The 22,261-nt window shown below is 46.0% G+C and overlaps 1 protein-coding gene across 2 annotated transcripts in view; it reads left to right on the top strand.

The window, feature by feature from the left end:
- Positions 1–22,261, top strand: part of MAP1B (microtubule associated protein 1B) — a 104,147-nt gene that overhangs the window by 73,539 nt on the left and 8,347 nt on the right. The window contains exons 1-4 of one of the 2 annotated variants that reach the window (XM_053589074.1): positions 781–977; positions 4,960–5,042; positions 6,547–6,687; positions 14,795–21,305. In XM_053589074.1, coding sequence (XP_053445049.1) covers positions 6,556–6,687; positions 14,795–21,305 — 6,643 coding nt within the window. In that variant the 5' untranslated portion in view covers positions 781–977; positions 4,960–5,042; positions 6,547–6,555. Of the gene's footprint in view, positions 1–780; positions 978–4,959; positions 5,043–6,546; positions 6,688–14,794; positions 21,306–22,261 lie in introns of those variants that run through there. The other variant, XM_053589063.1, reaches the window with a different exon arrangement.

Genomic DNA, 22,261 nt, shown 5'->3' with positions numbered 1-22,261 from the left:
AAATGTACAGGCTTCTTTTTGAGCTCTGAACACAGCTTTGGACAAGCACAAACAAAAAAGTCTTATTGTCTGAAAGGCCCCTGGTGCTTCCAGGGTCCCCAGACCGTCCTCTTTTGATTCTGAGATGGAGCAGACCCCTTTTAGTCACACAACAGTCTTCTCTGCTGCCCCCAGCCCCCACCCAGGTCGAGCCTTCACAATCACGCTGAGTTTTGTGGAGCGGCCCAGAAAGTCTTTCTCTTCCTGGAGCAGTAAGTGACACAATCTTGCCATCTCAAGCCCACGCTTTTGCTTCCCTCACACCAGAGCTGAGGGAAGTTCACTAGTCCCAGGGCTGCCTTATGGTTTCCCTGTGAGGTGTGGCATGGAGACTGCAGACCCGAATGGTGGGGGGAGAGAGAGGGATGGGATGCCTTTCTTTCCTGGGAACTTCTTTTCTGAAACAACTGAATGAGACCTTTACAGGCGAGGGTGGTGGCCTCTGCTTCAGAACGCCTGGCCCGCTTCCCAGTGTGAAACATTCCCCAAATATGCAACTGTGTGAGTATCCCAGCATCCCAGCTGAGAGCCGCCTGCCTGCCTCCATGAGGCTGCCTGGGGGGCCAAGGCCCCAGCTTGGCCAGATGCTGTGGTGGCCCTGCCCCTGGTTACATTGTCCCAGGGAAGAATCTGGCCAACAGTCGGCTGTGACAAGAACTAGAAGCTTCTCTCTGTCCCTTTAAATCCCTGCCTTCATTCAAATCCAATCTCATAAAAAGGCTTTTGTTGAAGGAGCAGCAATGGCATCTTGGTGCACGTCCGTGCCATTCCTCCCGGGATTTCCAAAGATGGACAAAAAGAACATCGTTGGTTGAATTCCTGGACAAACTGGTTTGAAAATTGATTTGGGAGGAGTAGAGGTAAACAACAGCTGTCACATGGCATTTGTTGTGTTTGTCAGCGATGAAGCCAAAGAGGAAAGGAACTTCTGGCTAATGGTAAGAAGGGAGCGCCGGGTAGCAGGCGGCCTTGTTGTGTGTCTGGGGAGGGTAAGGACGAGTGGGCAGGGGCTGGGCTGCGCAGAGCTACTGTTGTTTGGATGTGCGTGTTGATGGGTGTAGTTAGCAAGGTTGGGGGCATTGCGTATTAACACTTAGGAAAGAAAGGGGCTCTGAGTTTATTACCGGCTTTGGGGGTGGGGGCCTCTTCTATGCACCTTGCTCAAGCCTACTTCTGTGGATTTCTACAGAGTACAGTCAGGATGGCAGTCACACCTGGACACTGTGCCTGACGATCTGGGTGCTCACATCCAAAGTATGACCAAGGAAATGACTGTTCACTTCTCCTTAGTCATAAGCTTTTGCTTCATTTTGCCTCAACTTCGGTGCTTTTGAAGTTCCTGAAATCTTTGTTTCAAGGAGGCCACTGAGGGAAAGACCTACAAAGAGGCTAGTTTTATGTGTTTTGCCGATTTTCATTTTATCGCTTGCTTGTTCAATTTGATTTTCTTTTGCTTTAATGTTCAATGCATATTGTTGTCAAAAACAATCAAAAAGCCAAAAAGCATGGTGTAGTGGCTATAGGCCTATAATCCTAGCACTTTGGGAGGCAGAGGTGAGAAAATTGCTTGAGGCTAGGAGTTCGAGACCAGCCTAAGCAAGAGTGAGATTCTCCCGAGATTCTCCCGTCTCTACTAAAAATAGAAAAATTAACCAGGTGTGGTAGCTTGTGCCTGTAGTTCCAGCTACTGGGTAAGCTGACATGGGAGACCATTGCTTCAGCCCAGGAGTTTGAGATTGCAGTGAGCTACGTCAACACTGTAGCCTAGAGACAGAACAAGACCCTGTCTCAAAAAAAAAAAAAAAAAAAAGCCAAAAAGCAATGAGCAATGCCCCCAAATTTAGCATTCATAATACACGAAATTTCTTTCCTATAATTTATTCTTCTTAAACCTCAGTTCTGGCTGGGCATGGTGGTTCATGCCTGTAGTCCTAGCCCTCCAGGAGGCTGAGGCGAGTGGATTGTTTGATCTCAGGAGTTTCAGACCAGCCTGTCTCTACTGAACATAGAAAAACTAGCCAGGCATTGTGGCAGGTGCCTGTAGTCCCAGCTACTTGGGAGGCTGGGGCAAGAGGATCACTTGAGCCCAGGAGTTTGAGGTTGCTGTGAGCTGTGACGCTACAGCGGGGACAGAGTGAGACTCTGTCTATAAAGAAATACATAAATACATAAAACCTCCGTTCTTTGCCTGCTCAAACTGTGTGACATTGTTCTGTTTTGGAGTTTCTTCATTTTTAAGTGTTTGGAATGAACGTCACCTACTTTCTCTTAATTTTACCCCCTTTTATGCAGGCATTCTGCTTCCCTTGCCTTTTGGGGCCAATATTCTTCTCCGAAGGCTCTTTGCCCTCGTGCTTATTTAAGCACATTTCTGATTTTATTCCTTTGGACTTTCCACAGCTCGCCTTTGGCATGTAATGCCTGTTCCTTGTCTGCTCTCCCAAATTCTGGTTCCAGTAACTAGCACCATAGGGCAGTGAAACGGAGGGACTCTAGAGCCAGCTGACCTGGATCCAAATCCTGGCTCCCCAGCTTACTAGTTGTGTGACCGGAGCTAGTTAATTCTCTTCTATAGACTCATTGTTCCCCACGGAGAAGGGGGGAAATCCCAGTGTCTGTGTCATGGGCTCTTCTGAGGATTACGTGAGTCTTATTAGAACAGTGCCTGACACCACTATCCTTCTGCTTGTGCTTCTTTTATATGTGATGTGGGATTTATTGGGAAGTGCGGGCTGTTAGAACAAGTAAGGTGCTGGAGGAGATTGGGCTTGATCATGGCAGTGGTGATAGGTGGTAAGCATTTCCACATGTTTCTGTTTCCGTTGTACTTCTGGTCCTTGATGTTAGAGAAGAAAAAAAAATATCCTAAGTTGTGAACTTCGGATTGCTTTCTTTTTTTATTTCCTAACTGCTTTATTGAGATAGAATTTGCATACCATGCAAGGCACTCGTTTAAAGTGTACCAATGTTCTGATATATTACCTTATTACTTTCGAAGTTGTGATTATATGCAAAAACATAAAATTTGCCATTTGAACTATTTTTAAGCATACGACTCAGTGTTATTAATTTCAGGTTAATTGCTGATGAAGGTTGTACAACCATCACCTCTATTTTAAAAACATTATCATCACCCCAAACAGAAACTGTAGCTATTAAACAGTAACTCCCCAGTGCCCTTCCCTTACTCTCTGACTATAAGAATTTTCTTGTTCTAGAACATTTCTTGTTCTTACATTTCATGTAAATAAGTCATACCATATTTCTCCTTTTGTGTCAACCTATCTAATTTAGCATACTATTTTCTAGGTTCATCCATTAGGTTATGGCATCATCAGAACTTCATTTTGTTTTATGGCTGAATAATATACCATTGTATGGATATACCACATTTTACCTACTCACACAGAGCTGGATATTTGGGTTGGCTTGCTTTTTTGGCTACTGTGAATAATGCTGCAGTTCCCATTGACATAGAAGTATCTATTCAAGCTCCTGTTTTTTTTTTTTTTGAGAGAGTTTTGCTTTGTTGCCCCAGGCTAGAGTACCTAGCTCTCAGCAACCTCAAACTCCTGGGTTCAAGCGATCCTCCTGCCTTAGACTCCTGAGTAGCTGGGACTACAGGTGGCCGCCATAAGACCTGGGTAGTTTTTTCTGTTTTTAGTAGAGACAGTGTCTCGCTCTTGCTCAGGCTGGTCTTGAACTCCTGAGCTCAAGGGATCCTCCTGCCTTGGCCTCCCAGAGTGCTGGGATTATAGGCATGAGCCACTGTGTCCAGCCTGAGCTTCTGCTTTCAATTTCACCTAGGAGTGGAATTGCTGGGTCACACAATAATTGTATTTTAGCTTTTTGAAGAAGTGCCAAACTATTTTCCTGGAAAACAGTTGTTTTGGTTATTTTCTCCACTTGCATTTGTGTCCTTCTGTGTCTGTCTCCCTTGGAGTTGTTTCCTCCTGTCACCCGAGCCGTCACAGTACTTCCAAGCAGCTGCCATGTTCTGGTCTACCCTTCCAACCATGGGTCTCCCTCCTGCTCTTCTGAGGGAACACTCCTCTTCTCTGTCCCTTGTCAGCTGGTACAGTCTGTACCCCCAACTCTGACCACACATCTGCCTGATCAATTTCATCACATCGTCCAGAGAGGGACAGGCATATAGAGGGTCATCACAGGCCTCTGTTCAGTTTGGCAAGAGGGCTGGTTAGCCACAGGCTGACTGTGGGATGTCTGAGGTGTGGGAAGGCAGGGGGTGGAGCCAGGGCCTGCAGCGCAGTATGTCAGCTCTCCTTAGAACCCCCAACCCACCCAACGCCCTGCCAGATTCTCCATCTTCTTTGCGTGTCTTTGGGGGGCAATTTGGCCACCCCATCCTGCAGGAGGGCTATTCTCCACTTCACTTCCTCATAGTTTCTCCAGTTTCAGTGAGCAAGTGAATTAATTAATGAATACTCCAACAGACTGTGAGCCTGCCTCAGACAGCCATTCTGCTTGTTGGGCTAATTGTTAGCTGGGGTTTCTGGATGTCATTCATTTCACAATAAGGCTCCTAATTAATCTCAGCACAGTTCTCACCAGAAGAAAGGCTGATACGGAGAAACATCCCCAATTACCATGAGAAAGGAAGTGTCAAGGGCCCAGTTGAGTTTTCCTGGCGTCCACCCTCAGATGAAAACCCGCCATTACCTCACGGAGGCTGCCTGGGAGTGTGAGCAGCCCCAGACCACACATTCCCAGCTTCGGAGGACCCCACTACTGTCTGCAACCCTCCTGTGTAGAAGCACAATTGTGTTCCCCAAGATAGTGTGAGAGTCCCAGTGCCACGTCCTTGGAGGCAGAAAATCTGCTATCTTAGAAGCAGGCGGGGCAGCTTTCACCCGGAAAAGCTAAACATCTCCTCCTTTGTGTGTGTTTTTATGCCTACAGGACAAAAGATCCTTCATCACCGAAGTGACGTTTTGGAAACAGTGGTCCTGATCAACCCTTCCGATGAAGCAGTTAGCACGGAGGTAAGCACTTGGCTCTGCACCGTGTGGGGCAGGGCCGCTCCTGCTGGAGGGGACCCAGCTGATTAGAGGGACTGGGCCTGGTGGGCAGGAGATGGGCTCCAGAGAGAGAAGGCCTGGGTCCAGGGATCTCCCTTACCTCCCAGTCAGGGCTGGTTCTCTTTGTAGCAGCCACCCCGGAAAGGACACCATGGAAGATGCTAGTGGAACTTTTGTGTCTGGCATGTCCTACTCAGCATGGCGTTGTCAGGGTTCTTCCAAGTTGTAGTGCGTGTCAGTGCTGCACTCCTCTGTGTGGCTGGATGATGCTAGACCACCCTCATGTGTCCATTCCTCAGCTGGGAAACACTGTGATGTCATGATGTCACCAGTGCTGTCACCTACTCTGCCTGCTTCCGATCAGTAGGACCTCTTTGACAAACCATCAAGGTGCAAAGTTGAGGAGAGTGACGGTGTAGCAATCCCTCTGTGACTAACAGAATCAGAAGTAATTACAACTAGAAAAAAGCTGAAGAATTAATATGTGTCCAGACAGATTGCCTGGAACAGCTGAGAGAAATGAAAAAGGAAAAACAGGGATTTTTTTTTAGAATCCAGGCTTATCTGTGCAGTGGATGGGGCTGAAACTGTTACTTAGAGAACTGGTTTTCCATGATTAGACAGTGGGGTCCTTGCCTAAGGGGTCACGTCCTGTTTACTTTTGTGTCCCCCCCAGTGCTGGCTGTGATGCGTGGCACATAGTATGTGCCCAATATTCACGAAATGGGCTCTAAGCAAATACCTTGGTGCTTAGAGCGGTGTTTCTGCTGAAGGACAGCTGGCTGCCTGCCATTTAAATTTCACAGAGAGTTCTTTAGTGCAAAGCATTTGCAATTCTCTTTCAGAGATTGCTATTCAAGGGCAGCCTTTTCTTTCTGCTCAGTGTGGAGCACCTTGCTGATGTCCTTGAGGACTGTGCTGGGAGCTGCTGCCTGTTTGGTGCAGGGATGGAAGAAAAAGCATCCTGGTTGGGAGGGGCCGACTGGGGACCCCAGTTGGAACCCTGTCCTTCCTGAGGGGCAGTTCGGGACCTGGACCGTACATGGTGACTCAGCCTGTGAGATATTCACAAGTCTTTCCCAGTCTGGCAGACGACATGCTGCTAGCAGACACTTCCGAACAGCTGTGGAACAAATGATTGCCAGATGTGAAGACTGCTTTGCAAAAGAGGAGAAAACCTGAGGGGAAAGTCAATGACTGCTACTGTCTCATTTGTAGCAAAACTTTGAAAATGACATTCATGGGCCAGTGGATAACCACACCTGTTGGTTTTGCGGATGATTTCTGTAGTCTGGGCTCTGTCCGGTCCTGCCCCACTCTCCCTGTCCCCAGGGGAATTTAGACTCTCAGGGAATGAATGCTTTTTGTTGGTAATAAACTTCATTGGCTCCAAAGGCTGGCCCTGACCTGCAGGTGGGATGGCAGCCCTGCCTGGAGCCCGGGTACCACCCTCTGTGCTTTGTTGCAGGTGCGATTAATGATCACCGATGCTGCCCGGCACAAGCTGCTCGTGCTGACCGGGCAGTGCTTTGAAAATACTGGAGAGCTCATTCTTCAGTCTGGCTCTTTCTCCTTCCAGAACTTCATAGAGATTTTCACCGATCAAGAGGTGGGTTTCTGTCTGGGAAGGTCTAAGCTTTTAGTCGCTTGGTTATTGTAGTCTCAGGCTGCTCTTTGAGAGCAACGGGGAAGACTGAGGAAGGGGAGGAATGTCACCGCTCTTTTGAAATAAGCGAATCAGTTCTGTGGCTCATCGCCAAAGAATTTAGAGCACTCATCTATAATTAATTAGAATCATTCTTAATGTGCCCTTAATCATTCTTAAAGATGGGAGGGGTTGGAACAGTCAACATTTTACAGATGGCAAAAATGACGAAGAAACTTGAAATGTTAGAGCCCAAATGAAAAACCAGCTTTCCCATTTTCTGAAAGACTACTCCAAAGATCTCTTGGGCTTTTTGGTAGGATTTAACTGGTTTGATTTCTTTCGGGACTTGTATTTACTTTTCCAGACCTTTTTATTTAGATTTCTCTTACTTTTGATGCCTGGCCCGAATGCTTGATTTTGGGTGGTTTAAATAGCAGGATCTAGAACAGAAAGCATGTGGCAAAATAGGGCACATTTGGGGACCCAGGATAAAGATGGTTAGAATAACTGGACTGAAGGCAGGTCATTAATATTTCTAATGCATGTATCTTATTCAGAGACACAGGAAATATTGAAAACTGTATGACGTTGGTGGTATTTGGTGAAATCAGATAAAAGATTTTAGTTTATTTCTGCTTGAGACTTTATCTTGGCTGGGAAACTTTCCAAAATAATGTGCTTTTTTCATCTAGCTTATCTGTTTATAGCCGTTATAGAAACCATGCAGGTTCATCACAAGGTGGGTTAGGGCCTGCCTATAGCTGATAGCAGATTTCTAAATGGAGGGGCTGAAAAGAAAGAGTTACCACCTCTGTTTACAACTGTCTTCTTGAGGTGACAGCTGCTCTATGTCACATGTGCTGTGAAGGACCATGTGTCTTTCTACATTTAATCTTCCTTAGCCCTGCGATACACAGAGAGGTTTCTGTGCACTTTGCATCACTGGCAACAGCTGTAAGCAGACAGCCACATTTCATTTGGCTCACCTGAGGGTAAAATCACTGGTCAGATAATGTAAGATTTTCACTCTCCATCCACTGAGGAGGGGGGAATACAAAACTGTGAGAAAGAGCTGAGAAGGTCTGGTGTCACTTGTCCTTTCAGGCACATAGCACTGGCTCCCCACAGCAAAAAAGGGACCCCTAGGCAGTCCCTTGCTCTTTCCTCAGAGGCTTCAGAGCTTTCTGGCAGTTGGTGTCTTTACCACTTCAGAAGGAAAGCATTGGCCCTTCCTCCTCCATGACAGTGAGAGTTCAGGCCCCACACCTCTTGGTCTTGGCGTTGAGGCCCCACACCTCTTGGTCTTGGCATCCATCGCACCTGCACCCAGCAAAGGGGCCAGAAATCATTGTTCAATTGCACTGAAATTCCAGAGCTGGAGCTACAGTTCTCACTCTGCGGACTGCCCTGAAATTGGCGTGTGATTATTGTAATGTCAGCATCTTTTGCACAGTTATGTCCCCAAGTGCCTGTTGTACCTCTAGTAGCTCAGAGGTCTCACACACACCGGTATATCTTGCCTGGAGGAAGGGAGAGAGCTCAAAGGCCTGGAAATGGCATGGTGCCATGGTCACCAGTGAAGCGGTCTGCCTGGAGGCTCGTGTACAGGCACGTGGACACCTTTCTGCATTCCTGGGCTGTTCTGCAGTTAGTTTCTACCCAAGCCATTGGTGTGTCTTTTTTTGCTGTAAAACCAGAGGAAATATATAAAATTTTTGTCATTGCCAAGATTTTAAATAAGTTTCACAATTTGTCCATTTGGACCCTAAATAATACCTCCCCCCCATACTTGTTAAATAAGATATAGTGTTATGAATATTGTCACTTAAGTCATTTTTACTAGACTACAGAAGTGAAATTTTAGCACAATGGACTGTGCATATGTCATATTTTGCCACTAATTATAGAAGAAAAAAGAAACGGTCTTCACTGAAGAATGTGAGTCGTGTGGATTCGGTGGCAGGGCAGCCTCCCCAGGGTTTGTATCACTGGGGTGGGGTCTTCATTAGACTCATGCAGGTATCATTAAGGCCAGAGACTATGTCATATTCTCTTCTGCCACCACCACAGCCCCACATGCTGATACTTTGGAGAAAGTCATGCTCAGCACAGTGGAAAAGGATCTCTGGGGTTTTCCCTGACAGACTGGAGCCATGGTGTCAGGGTGGTGGGGAAAGGCAGTGGAAGAGGGAGGACAGTGGGTAGAATTCACTCTGTTTCTCCCACCCCAACCAAAAGCAAATGTATCTCCTTTACATTGTGGACGTTGAAGCAAGGATGTCACAGCTGACACAGATTGAAAATCTCTGGCCTAGATCGGTGGTTATTGGCCTTTTGGAGCTATGATTGACAAATGTTGCCTTGAAAAAAGAGTTGAGGGCGGCGCCTGTGGCTCAGTGAGTAGGGCGCCGGCCCCATATGCCGAGGGTGGCGGGTTCGGACCCAGCCCCGGCCAAACGGCAACAAAAAAATAGCCGGGCGTTGTGGCGGGCGCCTGTAGTCCCGGCTGCTCGGGAGGCTGAGGCAAGAGAATCGCGTAAGCCCAGGAGTTAGAGGTTGCTGTGAGCCGTGTGACGCCACGGCACTCTACCGAGGGCAGTACAGTGAGACTCTGTCTCTACAAAAAAAAAAAAAAGAAAAAAGAGTTGAGTGCAGAATGACTAAGGAACAAAAGGCCTTCAAGGCCATCTGGTGTCCAGCTCTGTTACTTTTATCTACTCCTTGAAACATAACTAGTTAACTCCAGAAACACAATTTGAGGAAAACAAAAAGAAATTTTTTTTTTCTTTGCAAGACAGCTAAAAATAAATGGACTGAAAAATAAAATGTTCTTTGAGCTTTGGGTTTTTGGAGTCTTAATCATTGGAAATATAACTACAAAACCAGAACTTACAGTTAGGACAGTTAATTGCCTCACTAACCTCATCCCTCTCTGAAGCCCATGGATGGTGAAACCATCTCCAGGGGGCACTTTTCAGTCTCTCTGTTGGAAAGTATCTTGAAGGAATGTGATCCTTTTTCCATCTACCATGTCTTACTTACCCTTTGCCAACACTGCCAACTATTTTTCCCCTCCAGATTAATCATCTTTGGTTTTACCCATAGTTCTTCATAAACTATTAAAAGTTCCTTATATTCCTTGGTCACTGTCCCTCAGACCTGTTTCTCTGTCAAGAAGGGGTGATGGGATGGGTTTAGGGAAACTCAAGCATTTGGTTCTGGTTATATTTTAGAGCAGAGATTATATATCCAGATGGTTGGATGTATAAGTTCTGAGCTCAGGAATGCAGAGTTGGGCTGGAGATGTTAACTTGGTTTCATTAGCATATCAGAGGTATTTAAAGCCCAGAAGACAGATGAAGTGATCCAGAGAGAGAAATGTATTAAGAAAAGGAAGGGGCCCACATCTAGCATTTAGTGGCCAATAAGACCAAGGTGAAGGAGCCAGCAAAAGAGACTTGTTTCTGTTTTCTTTGGTCTAGTTCAGGTGTCCTCAAACTTTTTAAACAGGGGGCCAGTTCACTGTCCTCAGACTGCTGGAGGGCTGGACTATAGTTTAAAAAAAAAACTGTGAACAAATTCCTATGCACACTGCACATATCTTATTTTGAAGTAAAAAAAACAAAACGGGAACAAATACGATCACACTGCCTCATGTGGCCCGCGGGCCGCAGTTTGAGGACCCCTGGTCTAGTTTCTCTGAAGTGTCACATCTCAAACTATACACTGTATTCCAAGAGTCATTAGACCAGGTGAAGATTGTGAGAGTCAGTGAGAAGTCTAAAAGCACAGTTACATCACCGTGAACAGTTACATGTCAACAAGGAAGGGATGTAGGCTTTGAGGGGCTCTGCAATTTACATAATTTGGGGGCTCCTTTAAGACAAAGAAAACACAGTTATTAATACACACGTAAATACAGAGCTTTGGTAGGAGTCCATGCCAGCGAGGCGTTTTGAAGTTTAAGCTTCTTTAGCTTCATGACAGATCCATTGGAGTGTCAACTAAGATCCTGGTGTCTTTCCCAGGATACCATTGTTAGGCCCCATCTTCCAATCCTGTACTTTACCCTGATGGTTTATTGAACCTTCCATTTGTCCCTTTAGAATGCCACTGCGTCAGAGTTGACTTAGCCGTCGTCATCCCAATGTCAAGAGCTTTTATAAATATCTCAGTTCTCTCAGCCCACATTTTGCTATGTCTCCCATTTTCATGACAACCACAGATTTTGATAAGCGTGTCTTCACCATTTTCATCCGAGTGAATACCTAATAGGAAAGAAAACAAGCCTTGAGGTCACCTATACCTTCCTCCAGGTTGACACTAAGCAGCATTATTTATGTGACTGGCTAGAAACCCGCCTAATTCTGCTATCACACAATCAAACGTCTTGCTAAACCCCAGAGGTACACAGTCTACTGTATTTCCTCATTAGCCAAGCAAGTAACCTAATCAGAAAGGAAATGTAGTTAGTAGGCCATGGTTTAGAAACTTAAATCTTGTTTCATTAATATCAGCTGCAGTAAAGCCATTTATTTCCCCCACCTTGCTTCCTCTTACAGTATGCTTTCATTTAATTAGAAAAAGTAATTTACGAAAAAGATTGTCTCTGCCCTGAAGCAGTGTTTCTCCCAGTCATGTCTGTCGTCCATCTTCGTAAGGCTCTTACTGGGGGTGGCACTCAGCGTGTTTGGTAAGTATTGGCAGACTCACGTCACATCCCAAGTACACACTCCAGGAAGAAGCATGTGTTGAATTGGCCAAGTTTAGTGCTGTTCAACAGACATGTATTGAGCCTTATTTTGTATTGGGGAAACAAAGATAACTGAGACACAAGACACAGATATGCTTCCTGCTGTCCAGAAGCGTTAGTATTGTGGGTAAATAGTTACCATTCACTGTGATGATGAGTTCCCCGTTGGTTTACAAGACACCTCAGTACCCATGTCTAAGAACTGGTCCCAGTTTTCCTAGCCACTGCTCCCATTGCTGGATCTTCCTCATCATTTTCCTCCACTGGACTGAATAAGTGTTGATTGAGGCCACCGTGGGGTGGTGCTCTTAAGACCCTGTCTTTGCCCTTGAGACTCCCACTCTGTACTGTGCTTCTTGGGCCACAGGTCTAGAAAGAGGCTATAGGAAAATGGGGGCTTCCATCTGTTGTGCAGCTGCCAGGATGCAGGAGTTGTTCCTCTTCCTTCTCGGTGCCTCTGTCTATCCATCTCTTTGAAAGGTGGCTCTCTCCAGCCACCTTTGCATTCTTGGCTCACCGTGCACGCTATGCTGCTGTTTCTCCAGAGCAGCGGTTCTCAACCTGTGGGTTGCGACTGCTTTGTAATAATGAAAATACATCGTGGGCTCGGCGCCTGTGGCTCAAGTGGCTAAGGCGCCAGCCACATACACCTGAGCTGGTGGGTTTGAATCCACCCTGGGCCTGCCAAACAATAATGATGGCTTCAACAAAAAATAGCCGGGCATTGTGGCAGGCGCCTATAGTCCCAGCTACTTGGGAGGCAGAGGCAGGAGAATCGTTTGCGCCTAGGAGTTGGAGGTTGCTGTGAGCTGTGATGTCGGAGTTAGAGGTTGCTGTGAGCTGTGATGTTATAGCACTCTACCCAGGGTGACGGCTTGAGGCTCTGTCTCAAAAAAAAAAAAAAAAAAAAGAAAGAAAGAAAATACTTCACAGTATTAGGAAGGTTGAGAACCACTGCTCCAGAGTGACCAGGTTTCTCCTCTCTGGAAAGAAACCTGTCCAGCAGTGTGGGTTTTCTTTTCTAATTTGCCACATACATCATAGTTTTCCATTCACCAGCCTCTCTTGGCTGTCTTTTAGGACCTCTGACTTCCCCAGAATTCTATGCAGCCTTATTTTATTTGGGGATCATTTCCTGCAGCTCACAGAAACTCTCTGAGTAAGGATGAAAAGATGGAAAGTAGGGAGATATTCTCCAAGTCTTTTTACCTTCTTGAACTTGGCAATTACACACTTCACATAAGAAGAGCCAGTGATGGAATACCCCCTACACACAGCCGGATTGTACCCTTGGCTGCCATGCTTCCGCCTGGGTGGAATTTCAAAACTGAAAATAAACTAACCTTAATTTTAAAATTTTACTAGTAAAGGTTCAGCAATTTGAGTTGTCCAGATTTGCCCCCTAAAATGTAATATAAAACATAAACAGTCTGCATGGGCTCTGTGTGAAAATTAGGAATAAGAATAGTGATGGTGATGAGGGTCTGTGCTAATTATTGGACAAGAAGCTGTATTTGATGTGCATATTGGCTTGGCTAGCAAATAATTTGAGCAAAAATTTCTTCCAAGGATGGTTGTCACTTGCTTTTTTTAGTTCTCTTAGATTCCAAAATAGGAGTTGATTCTTATGGTTTTTATAGGATTATGAAGCCAAGTCAGAGGAAAACAGCAACATTGTGTCATTTTGCTATTTTGTTACCCCATAAAATGGTATTCTCAGGACGAATAGGCTAACAAAATACCAGTGACTGTTTTACTGCTATCTCATGTAGGAAATTCAGAGTTCATGAGTTATCCTCACACACACACACACACACACACACATAATAGTCGTGAATATTCAGGGAGTTATTTGAGATAGAGGAAATTAATACTGGAAGGTAGGAGTCCAGACCCGCTGGCACAGGGATGCCCGGACCAAATGCAACTTTGCTTTGTCCCATCATCATTTGCCATCCAGGACACAGAGCCCTTGGCAGGTGAAACTCTAACCTGATGTATGAGCTTTACTAAAACAGAAAGAAGATTGGAGTATAAGGCATGATTCTTCTCACTCTGTGCTAGGCTAAGACCATGGAACATATGGCCATAATATGGGATGAAATAGAAAGCAGCGTTTTTTATTAAGCCCCATTCTCTGTTTTGGTCCACATTTGCTTTTCCATATTCATCCTTGGGAAGTACTAAAAATTGTGTTGAAAACCATTTGAGCCAAATTTGATCTTAGCCACTATGTGCCCTAAAAAGAATGGGAGCAGAAGAGAGCAGAGTGGCTCCCCGTGGATTTAAACATGAGCAAATGAGGAACGAATCTGGCTACAATCTTGTATGATTACTGAACCACTTCAATCATCACAGCTTTAGAGAACCGGCTGGAGAATCCTCATGTTTTAAGCGTGTGCATCGATGTCAGAACCAGTACTTTTTTGTAGTCATGGGTGATCCATAACTTCTTGTCTCTCATGGGGGAACAAACCCAGCAAACCTTTTTCTTTTATACATACCAAATTCTAAAAGGAGGCAATAACAAGTGTACTTTTGTCTGAGTGCTTTTTATATGTCAAATTAGGCCCTGTTTGCCAAATCCAGTGGATTAAAAGGAAACATTTTCTATCATTCGTGAAATTCCCTGTGATAGTTTAATGTTTTATTTTGTTTTGGGACAGAGTCTTACTCTGTCACCCTGGCTTGAGTGCTGTGGTGTCATAGCTCACAGCAACTTCAAACTCCTGGGCTCAAGCGATCCTCTTGTCTCAGCCTCCTGAGTATCTGGGAATATAGGCACCTGCCATGACACCTGGCTAGTTTTGTCTATTATGAGTAGTGACAGTGTCTTGCTCTTGCTCAGGCTGATCTAGAGCTCCTGAGCTTGGCCTTCCAGAGTGCTAGGAATACAGGTGTGAGACACTATACCCAGCCAATAGTTTCACATTTTTTAAAGGGCATCTTTGTATGGCAAGTGCCCCAAGGGTAATATCTAAAATATTTCATAACTGTTGTGACAACACCTATCATCCAGATGGTCACTCGTCTTAGAACAGAGTTCTGGAGCTCTCTGCTGAGTGAAATAAATGGTGATGGGGTCCTGGTTGTGGCAGAGGGAGGAATGGGGGCTCATGATAGAGGTTGTTCTCTTCCAGTGCAGAAATACTTCAGCATTTAAACAACCAGCATCACCAAGCAAGTATGTCTCTGAAATTGGCACTCTGTGTAGCCAGTAGTCTTATAATACATAGTAATAGACGGAGGTGATGGATCAGTAATGACAGTCACTTAAACCTTTTCATTCTTTCTTTTTTCCTTCTTTAAACCTAGATTGGGGAATTACTGAGTACTACTCACCCTGCCAACAAAGCCAGCTTAACCCTATTCTGTCCTGAGGAAGGGGACTGGAAGAACTCCAATCTTGACAGACACAATCTCCAAGACTTCATCAATATTAAACTCAATTCAGCTTCTATACTGCCAGAAATGGAAGGACTTTCTGAGTTTACTGAGTACCTCTCAGAATCAGTAGAAGTCCCATCTCCCTTTGACATCCTGGAACCTCCCACATCAGGAGGATTTCTAAAGCTCTCCAAGCCCTGCTGTTACATTTTTCCAGGCGGGAGGGGTGATTCTGCTTTGTTTGCAGTGAATGGATTCAATATGCTCATCAACGGAGGATCAGAGAGAAAATCCTGCTTTTGGAAGCTTATCCGACACTTGGACCGAGTGGACTCCATCCTGCTCACCCACATTGGGGACGACAATTTGCCTGGAATAAATAGCATGCTACAGCGGAAAATTGCAGAGCTCGAGGAAGAACAGTCCCAGGGCTCTACCACCAATAGTGACTGGATGAAAAACCTCATTTCCCCTGACTTAGGAGTTGTATTTCTCAATGTACCTGAAAATCTCAAAAACCCAGAGCCAAACATCAAGATGAAGAGAAGCTTAGAAGAAGCTTGCTTCACTCTCCAGTACCTGAACAAATTGTCCATGAAACCGGAACCTCTGTTTAGAAGTGTAGGCAATACCATTGATCCTGTCATTCTTTTCCAAAAAATGGGAGTGGGTAAACTTGAGATGTATGTGCTTAATCCAGTCAAGACCAGCAAGGAAATGCAGTATTTTATGCAGCAGTGGACTGGCACCAGCAAAGACAAGGCTGAACTAATCCTGCCTAATGGTCAGGAAGTAGATATCCCAATTTCCTATTTAACTTCAGTCTCATCTTTGATTGTGTGGCATCCAGCAAACCCTGCAGAGAAAATCATCCGAGTCCTGTTTCCTGGAAACAGCACCCAATATAATATCCTGGAAGGGCTGGAAAAGCTCAAACATTTAGACTTCCTGAAGCAGCCATTGGCCACCCAAAAGGATCTTACTGGCCAGGTACCTACTTCTGCCACAAAACAAGTAAAACTGAAACAGAGGGCTGATAGTCGAGAAAGTCTAAAGCCAGCCACAAAACCACTTCCCAGCAAATCTGTGCGCAAGGAGTCTAAAGAAGAAAGCCCTGATGTCACAAAAGCTAATCATGTGGAAAAGTCACCCAAAGTTGAAAGCAAAGAAAAGGTAACAGTGAAAAAAGACAAGCCAGTAAAAACAGAGACCAAACCTCCAGTGACCGAAAAAGAGGCACCCAGCAAAGATGAGCCATCTCCAGTGAAAGCTGAGGTGGCTGAAAAGCAAGCCACAGATGTCAAACCCAAAGTCACCAAGGAGAAGACAGTGAAAAAAGAAACAAAGGTAAAATCTGAAGAAAAGAAAGAGGAGAAGGAGAAGCCAAAGAAAGAAGTGGCTAAAAAGGAGGACAAAACCCCTGTCAAGAAGGAGGAAAAACCCAAAAAGGAAGAGGTAAAGAAGGAAGTAAAAAAAGAAATCAAGAAAGAAGAGAAGAAAGACACCAAGAAAGAGGTTAAGAAAGAAACACCGCTGAAAGAAGTTAAGAAAGAAACACCACTGAAAGAAGTTAAGAAGGACATGAAGAAGGAGGAAAAGAAGGAAATTAAAAAGGAAGAAAAGGAACCCAAAAAAGAAATTAAGAAAGTCCCTAAAGACACAAAGAAATCTTCGCCTCTACCTGAGGCAAAAAAACCAGCTGCGATAAAACCAAAAGTAACCAAGAAGGAAGAGTCTGTCAAGAAAGATTCTGTTGCTGCTGGAAAGCCAAAGGAAAAGGGAAAAATTAAAGTCATTAAGAAGGAAGGCAAGACAACAGAGGCTGCAGCTGCCACTGTCGGCACCGCGGCTGCCACAGCTGCCACAGTAGCAGCAGCTGCAATAGCGGCCACTGGCCCTGCCAAGGAACTCGAAGCTGAGAGGTCCCTCATGTCATCTCCTGAGGATCTGACCAAGGACTTTGAAGAGTTAAAGGCAGAAGAGGTTGATGTAACAAAGGACATCAAGCCTCAGCTGGAGCTAATCGAAGATGAAGAGAAACTGAAGGAAACTGAGCCAGTTGAAGCCTATGTCATCCAGAAGGAGACAGAAGTCATCAAAGGTCCTGCTGAGTCCCCCGATGAGGGCATCACCACCACAGAAGCGGAGGGCGAATGCGAACAAACACCCGAGGAGTTGGAGCCGGTCGAGAAGCAGGGTGTGGATGACATTGAGAAATTTGAAGATGAAGGAGCTGGCTTTGAAGAATCCTCAGAGACCGGAGACTATGAAGAGAAGGCAGAAACTGAGGAGGCTGAGGAGCCAGAAGAGGACGGCGAAGAAAATGTGTGTGTGAGCACTTCCAAGCACAGCCTCACTGAGGATGAGGAGAGCGCAAAGGCTGAGGCAGATGTGCACATCAGGGAGAAGAGGGAGTCTGTGGCCAGTGGCGATGACCGTGCAGAAGAAGACATGGATGAGGCAGTTGAGAAGGGAGAAGCTGAACAATCTGAAGAGGAAGGGGAGGAGGAGGACAAAGCAGAGGATGCCAGAGAGGAAGAGTATGAGCCCGAAAAAGCTGAAGCTGAGGATTATGTGATGGCTGTGGTTGACAAGGCTGCAGAGGCCAGTGGTGCTGAAGGTCAGTATGGATTCCTTAGTACACCCGCCAAGCAAGTGGGACCCCAGGCTCTTGGCCAAGAACCTGCATCTTCAATTCATGATGAGACTTTACCTGGAGGCTCAGAGAGTGAGGCCACTGCCTCTGATGAGGAGAATCGAGAAGACCAGCCAGAGGAGTTTACAGCCACATCTGGCTACACTCAGTCTACCATTGAGATATCCAGTGAGCCCACCCCAATGGATGAGATGTCTACTCCTCGAGACGTGATGAGTGATGAGACCAACAATGACGAGACGGAGTCCCCATCTCAGGAATTCGTAAACATCACCAAATACGAGTCTTCACTGTATTCTCAGGAATACTCCAAACCTGCTGTTACATCACTTAATGGATTGTCTGAAGGGTCAAAAACAGATGCCACTGATGGCAAAGATTATAATGCTTCGGCCTCCACCATCTCTCCACCTTCGTCCATGGAAGAAGACAAATTCAGCAGATCTGCTCTACGTGATGCTTACTACTCTGAAGCAAAAGAGGTGAAAGCCAGTGCCATGTTGGAGATCAAAGATACCACCTCAGCAGTTTCAGATGAAAAACTTAGCCCACCCAAGAGCCCATCTCTGAGTTCGTCTCCACCATCACCTGTAGAGAAAACCCCCTTGGGTGAACGCAGTGTGAACTTCTCTCTGATGCCCAATGAGATCAAGGTCTCCACAGAGGCAGAAGCAGTCTCAGTGTCCCCTGAGGTGACCCAAGAAGTAGTTGAAGAGCATTGTGCTAGTCCTGAGGATAAGACTCTGGAAGTAGTGTCCCCATCTCAGTCTGTGACTGGCAGTGCTGGCCACACACCTTACTACCAATCTCCCACGGATGAGAAATCTAGTCACCTCCCTACAGAAGTCATTGAAAAACCTCCAGCACTTCCAGTGAGTTTTGAATTCAGTGATGCCAAAGATGACAATGAAAGGGCTTCAATAAGCCCCATGGACGAACCTGTGCCTGACTCAGAGTCTCCTATTGAAAAAGTTTTGTCTCCTTTACGCAGCCCACCCCTAATTGGATCTGAGTCTGCCTATGAAAGTTTTCTAAGTGCTGATGGCAAGGCTTCTGGCACATTTACTGAAGAAAAGAAAGGATTTCCAGACCAAATAAGACCAGTATCTGAAATGACTTCCACTGGCCTTTACCAAGACAAACAGGAAGGGAAAAGCACAGATTTTCTAGCAATAAAGGAAGACTTTGGTCAAGAAAAGAAAACTGATGATGTTGAAGCCATAAGTTCTCAACCAGCACTGGCTTTGGATGAAAGGAAATTAGGAGATGTTTCTCCCACACAAATAGATGTCAGTCAGTTTGGATCTTTTAAAGAAGACACCAAGATGTCCATTTCTGAAGGCACTGTCTCAGACAAGTCAGCTACTCCTGTTGATGAGGGTGTAGCAGAAGATACATACTCTCACATGGAGGGCGTGGCCTCAGTCTCCACAGCCTCAGTAGCCACAAGCTCATTTCCAGAACCAACAACAGATGACGTGTCTCCTTCTCTCCATGCTGAAGTTGGCTCACCACATTCCACAGAAGTAGACGACTCCCTTTCAGTGTCTGTTGTGCAAACACCTACAACATTCCAGGAAACAGAAATGTCTCCATCTAAAGAAGAATGTCCAAGACCAATGTCAATTTCTCCACCAGACTTCTCCCCTAAAACTGCCAAATCCAGGACACCAGTTCAAGAGCACAGATCTGAACAGTCCTCGATGTCTATTGAATTTGGCCAAGAATCTCCTGAGCACTCCCTTGCTATGGATTTTAGTCGACAGTCTCCAGATCACTCTACAGTGGGTGCAAGTATGCTTCACATCACTGAAAATGGGCCAACTGAAGTGGACTACAGTCCTTCTGACATGCAGGATTCTAGTTTATCACACAAGATACCACCTATGGAGGAGCCGTCCTATACTCAAGATAATGATCTTTCTGAGCTCATCTCAGTATCTCAGGTAGAGGCCTCCCCATCCACCTCTTCTGCTCACACCCCTTCTCAAATAGCTTCTCCTCTCCAAGAAGATACTCTATCTGATGTCGCTCCTCCCAGAGATATATCCTTGTATGCCTCACTCACCTCTGAAAAAGTGCAAAGTCTGGAAGGAGAAAAGCTCTCTCCAAAATCTGATATCTCTCCACTCACCCCACGAGAGTCCTCTCCTTTATATTCACCTAGTTTTTCAGATTCTACCTCTGCAGTTAAAGAGAACATAGCAGCTTCCCACATATCCTCTTCTCCTCCAATAGATGCAGCCTCTGCAGAGCCCTATGGTTTCCGTGCCTCAATGTTACTTGATACAATGCAGCACCATCTAGCCTTGAATAGAGATTTGACCACATCTGGCTTAGAGAAAGACAGTGGAGGGAAAACACCTGGTGACTTTAGTTATGCTTATCAAAAGGCTGAGAAAACAACCAGGTCCCCAGATGAAGAAGATTACAACTATGAGTCTTATGAGAAAACTACCCGGACCCCAGATGTGGGTGGCTATTACTATGAGAAGACAGAGAGAACCACAAAATCCCCAGGTGACAGTGACTACTCCTATGAGACCATCGAGAAAACCACCAAGACCCCTGAAGATGGTGGCTACGCCTATGAAATTATTGAGAAGACCACACGGCCCTTTGAAGAGGGTGGGTACTCATATGAGATAAGTGAGAAGACCACAAGGACCCCCACAGTGAGTGGTTATAGCTATGAAAAGACTGAGAGGTCTAGAAGGCTATTGGATGACATTAGCAATGGCTATGATGACTCTGAGGATGGAGGCCACACACTTGGGGACTCCAGCTACTCCTATGAGGCCACTGAGAAAATTACCAGTTATCCTGAGTCTGAAAGTTACTCCTATGAGACATGTACAAAAACCACACGAAGCCCTGATACATCCACATACTGTTATGAGACTACAGAGAAAATCACTAAAACCCCCCAGGCGTCTACGTATTCCTACGAGACTTCAGACCGATGCTATACTGTAGAAAAGAAGTCCCCCTCGGAAGCCCGCCAGGATGTTGACCTATGCCTTGTGTCCTCCTGTGAATACAAGCATCCCAAGACAGAGCTCTCCCCCTCTTTCATTAATCCCAATCCCCTCGAGTGGTTTGCCAGTGAAGAGCCCACTGAAGAATCTGAAAAGCCCCTCACTCAGGCAGGGGGAGCCCCACCACCTCCAGGAGGAAAGCAACAGGGACGGCAGTGTGATGAGACCCCTCCCACCTCAGTCAGCGAGTCGGCCCCATCCCAGACTGACTCTGATGTGCCCCCGGAGACTGAAGAGTGCCCCTCCATCACAGCCGATGCCAACATCGACTCTGAAGATGAGTCAGAGACCATCCCCACAGACAAAACCGTCACATACAAACACATGGACCCACCTCCTGCCCCCATGCAAGACCGTAGTCCTTCTCCACGCCACCCTGATGTGTCCATGGTGGACCCAGAGGCCTTAGCCCTTGAGCAGAACCTGGGCAAAGCCCTGAAGAAAGACCTGAAAGAGAAGACCAAAACCAAAAAGCCAGGAACCAAGACCAAGTCATCTTCACCTGTCAAGAAGAGCGATGGGAAGTCCAAGCCCTTGGCTGCTTCGCCAAAACCAGCAGGCTTGAAAGAATCCTCAGATAAAGTATCTAGGGTGGCTTCTCCTAAGAAGAAAGAATCTGTGGAAAAAGCAACGAAAACCACCACCACTCCTGAGGTCAAAGCTGCACGTGGGGAAGAGAAAGACAAGGAGACCAAGAATGCTGCCAATGCCTCCACGTCCAAGTCGGTAAAGACGGCGGCTGCAGGTAGGCTGAGGAGGCTGGCTGTCCAGCAGAGGCCGCGGTCGTTTTGCTGTTAGTGGAAGCTTTCATGTTTTCCTGTTTGAGTTTGTACTGGGAAGATGAGAGCACACACTTTACCTTCCTGTTGCCACTCCCCTCTGCCCAGAGATATGTATCTCAGCCCACTGTGGCCCTGAGGCTTGGGGGGAGCTCAGGGTATGGCTCTGGGCAGCTGGAATTCCTGGGTTTACATCATTTTGGAGCATAGCAACTGCAGCCCTGTTCCGAATTTTCAGAACCAGGGATGTGAGTTTCAAGCCCCTCTAGAAGACTGGCTTCAACCATGCTGGTCCTAGAATCAAGGTGAGGTGATGCAAACCAAGAGCTCCCAAGAGCCCAGGGAAAACCAGAGGTTCCTAGAATGATCCATCTTGCCACAAGATTGAGAGTCTTTTTCTTTCTTTCTTTTTTTTTTTTTTTTTGAACAGAGGCTCACTCTGTTGCCTTAGGTAGAGTGCCGTGGTATCACAGCTCATGGCAACCTCAAACTCTTAGGCTCAAGTGATTCTCTTGTCTCAGCCTCCCAAGTATCTGGGACTACAGGCGCCTGCCACAATGCCTGGCTACTTTTTCCATTTTTAGTAGAGATGGGATCTCACTCTTGCTCAGGGTGGTCTCAAACTCCTGAGCTCAAGCAATCCACCTGCCTCGGCCTCTCAGAGTGCTGGGATCACAGGTGTGAGCCACCGTGCCCCGCCTGAAGGCACTTCCTTTTCCCACTCTTACCCCACAGCTTCATTAGTAGACTCCAAATGCTATTTCAGATGGAAATTCCACTTGGCTCGAGCAGATATCCCTGACTTCTGATCATTCTTGTTTTGGTCCTCGTTCTCAGACTTAACAAATTCTCAGCGATGACCTAAGTTTTTAGTGGAACTGCTCTTAGGCTGCATACCTTCATTTTGTTGCTTCAAATCCAT

The sequence above is a fragment of the Nycticebus coucang genome, chromosome 1, assembly GCF_027406575.1.
Source record: "Nycticebus coucang isolate mNycCou1 chromosome 1, mNycCou1.pri, whole genome shotgun sequence".
In the NCBI taxonomy this organism is placed as follows: domain Eukaryota; kingdom Metazoa; phylum Chordata; class Mammalia; order Primates; family Lorisidae; genus Nycticebus; species Nycticebus coucang.
This window is presented reverse-complemented; position numbering and strand designations above follow the sequence as displayed.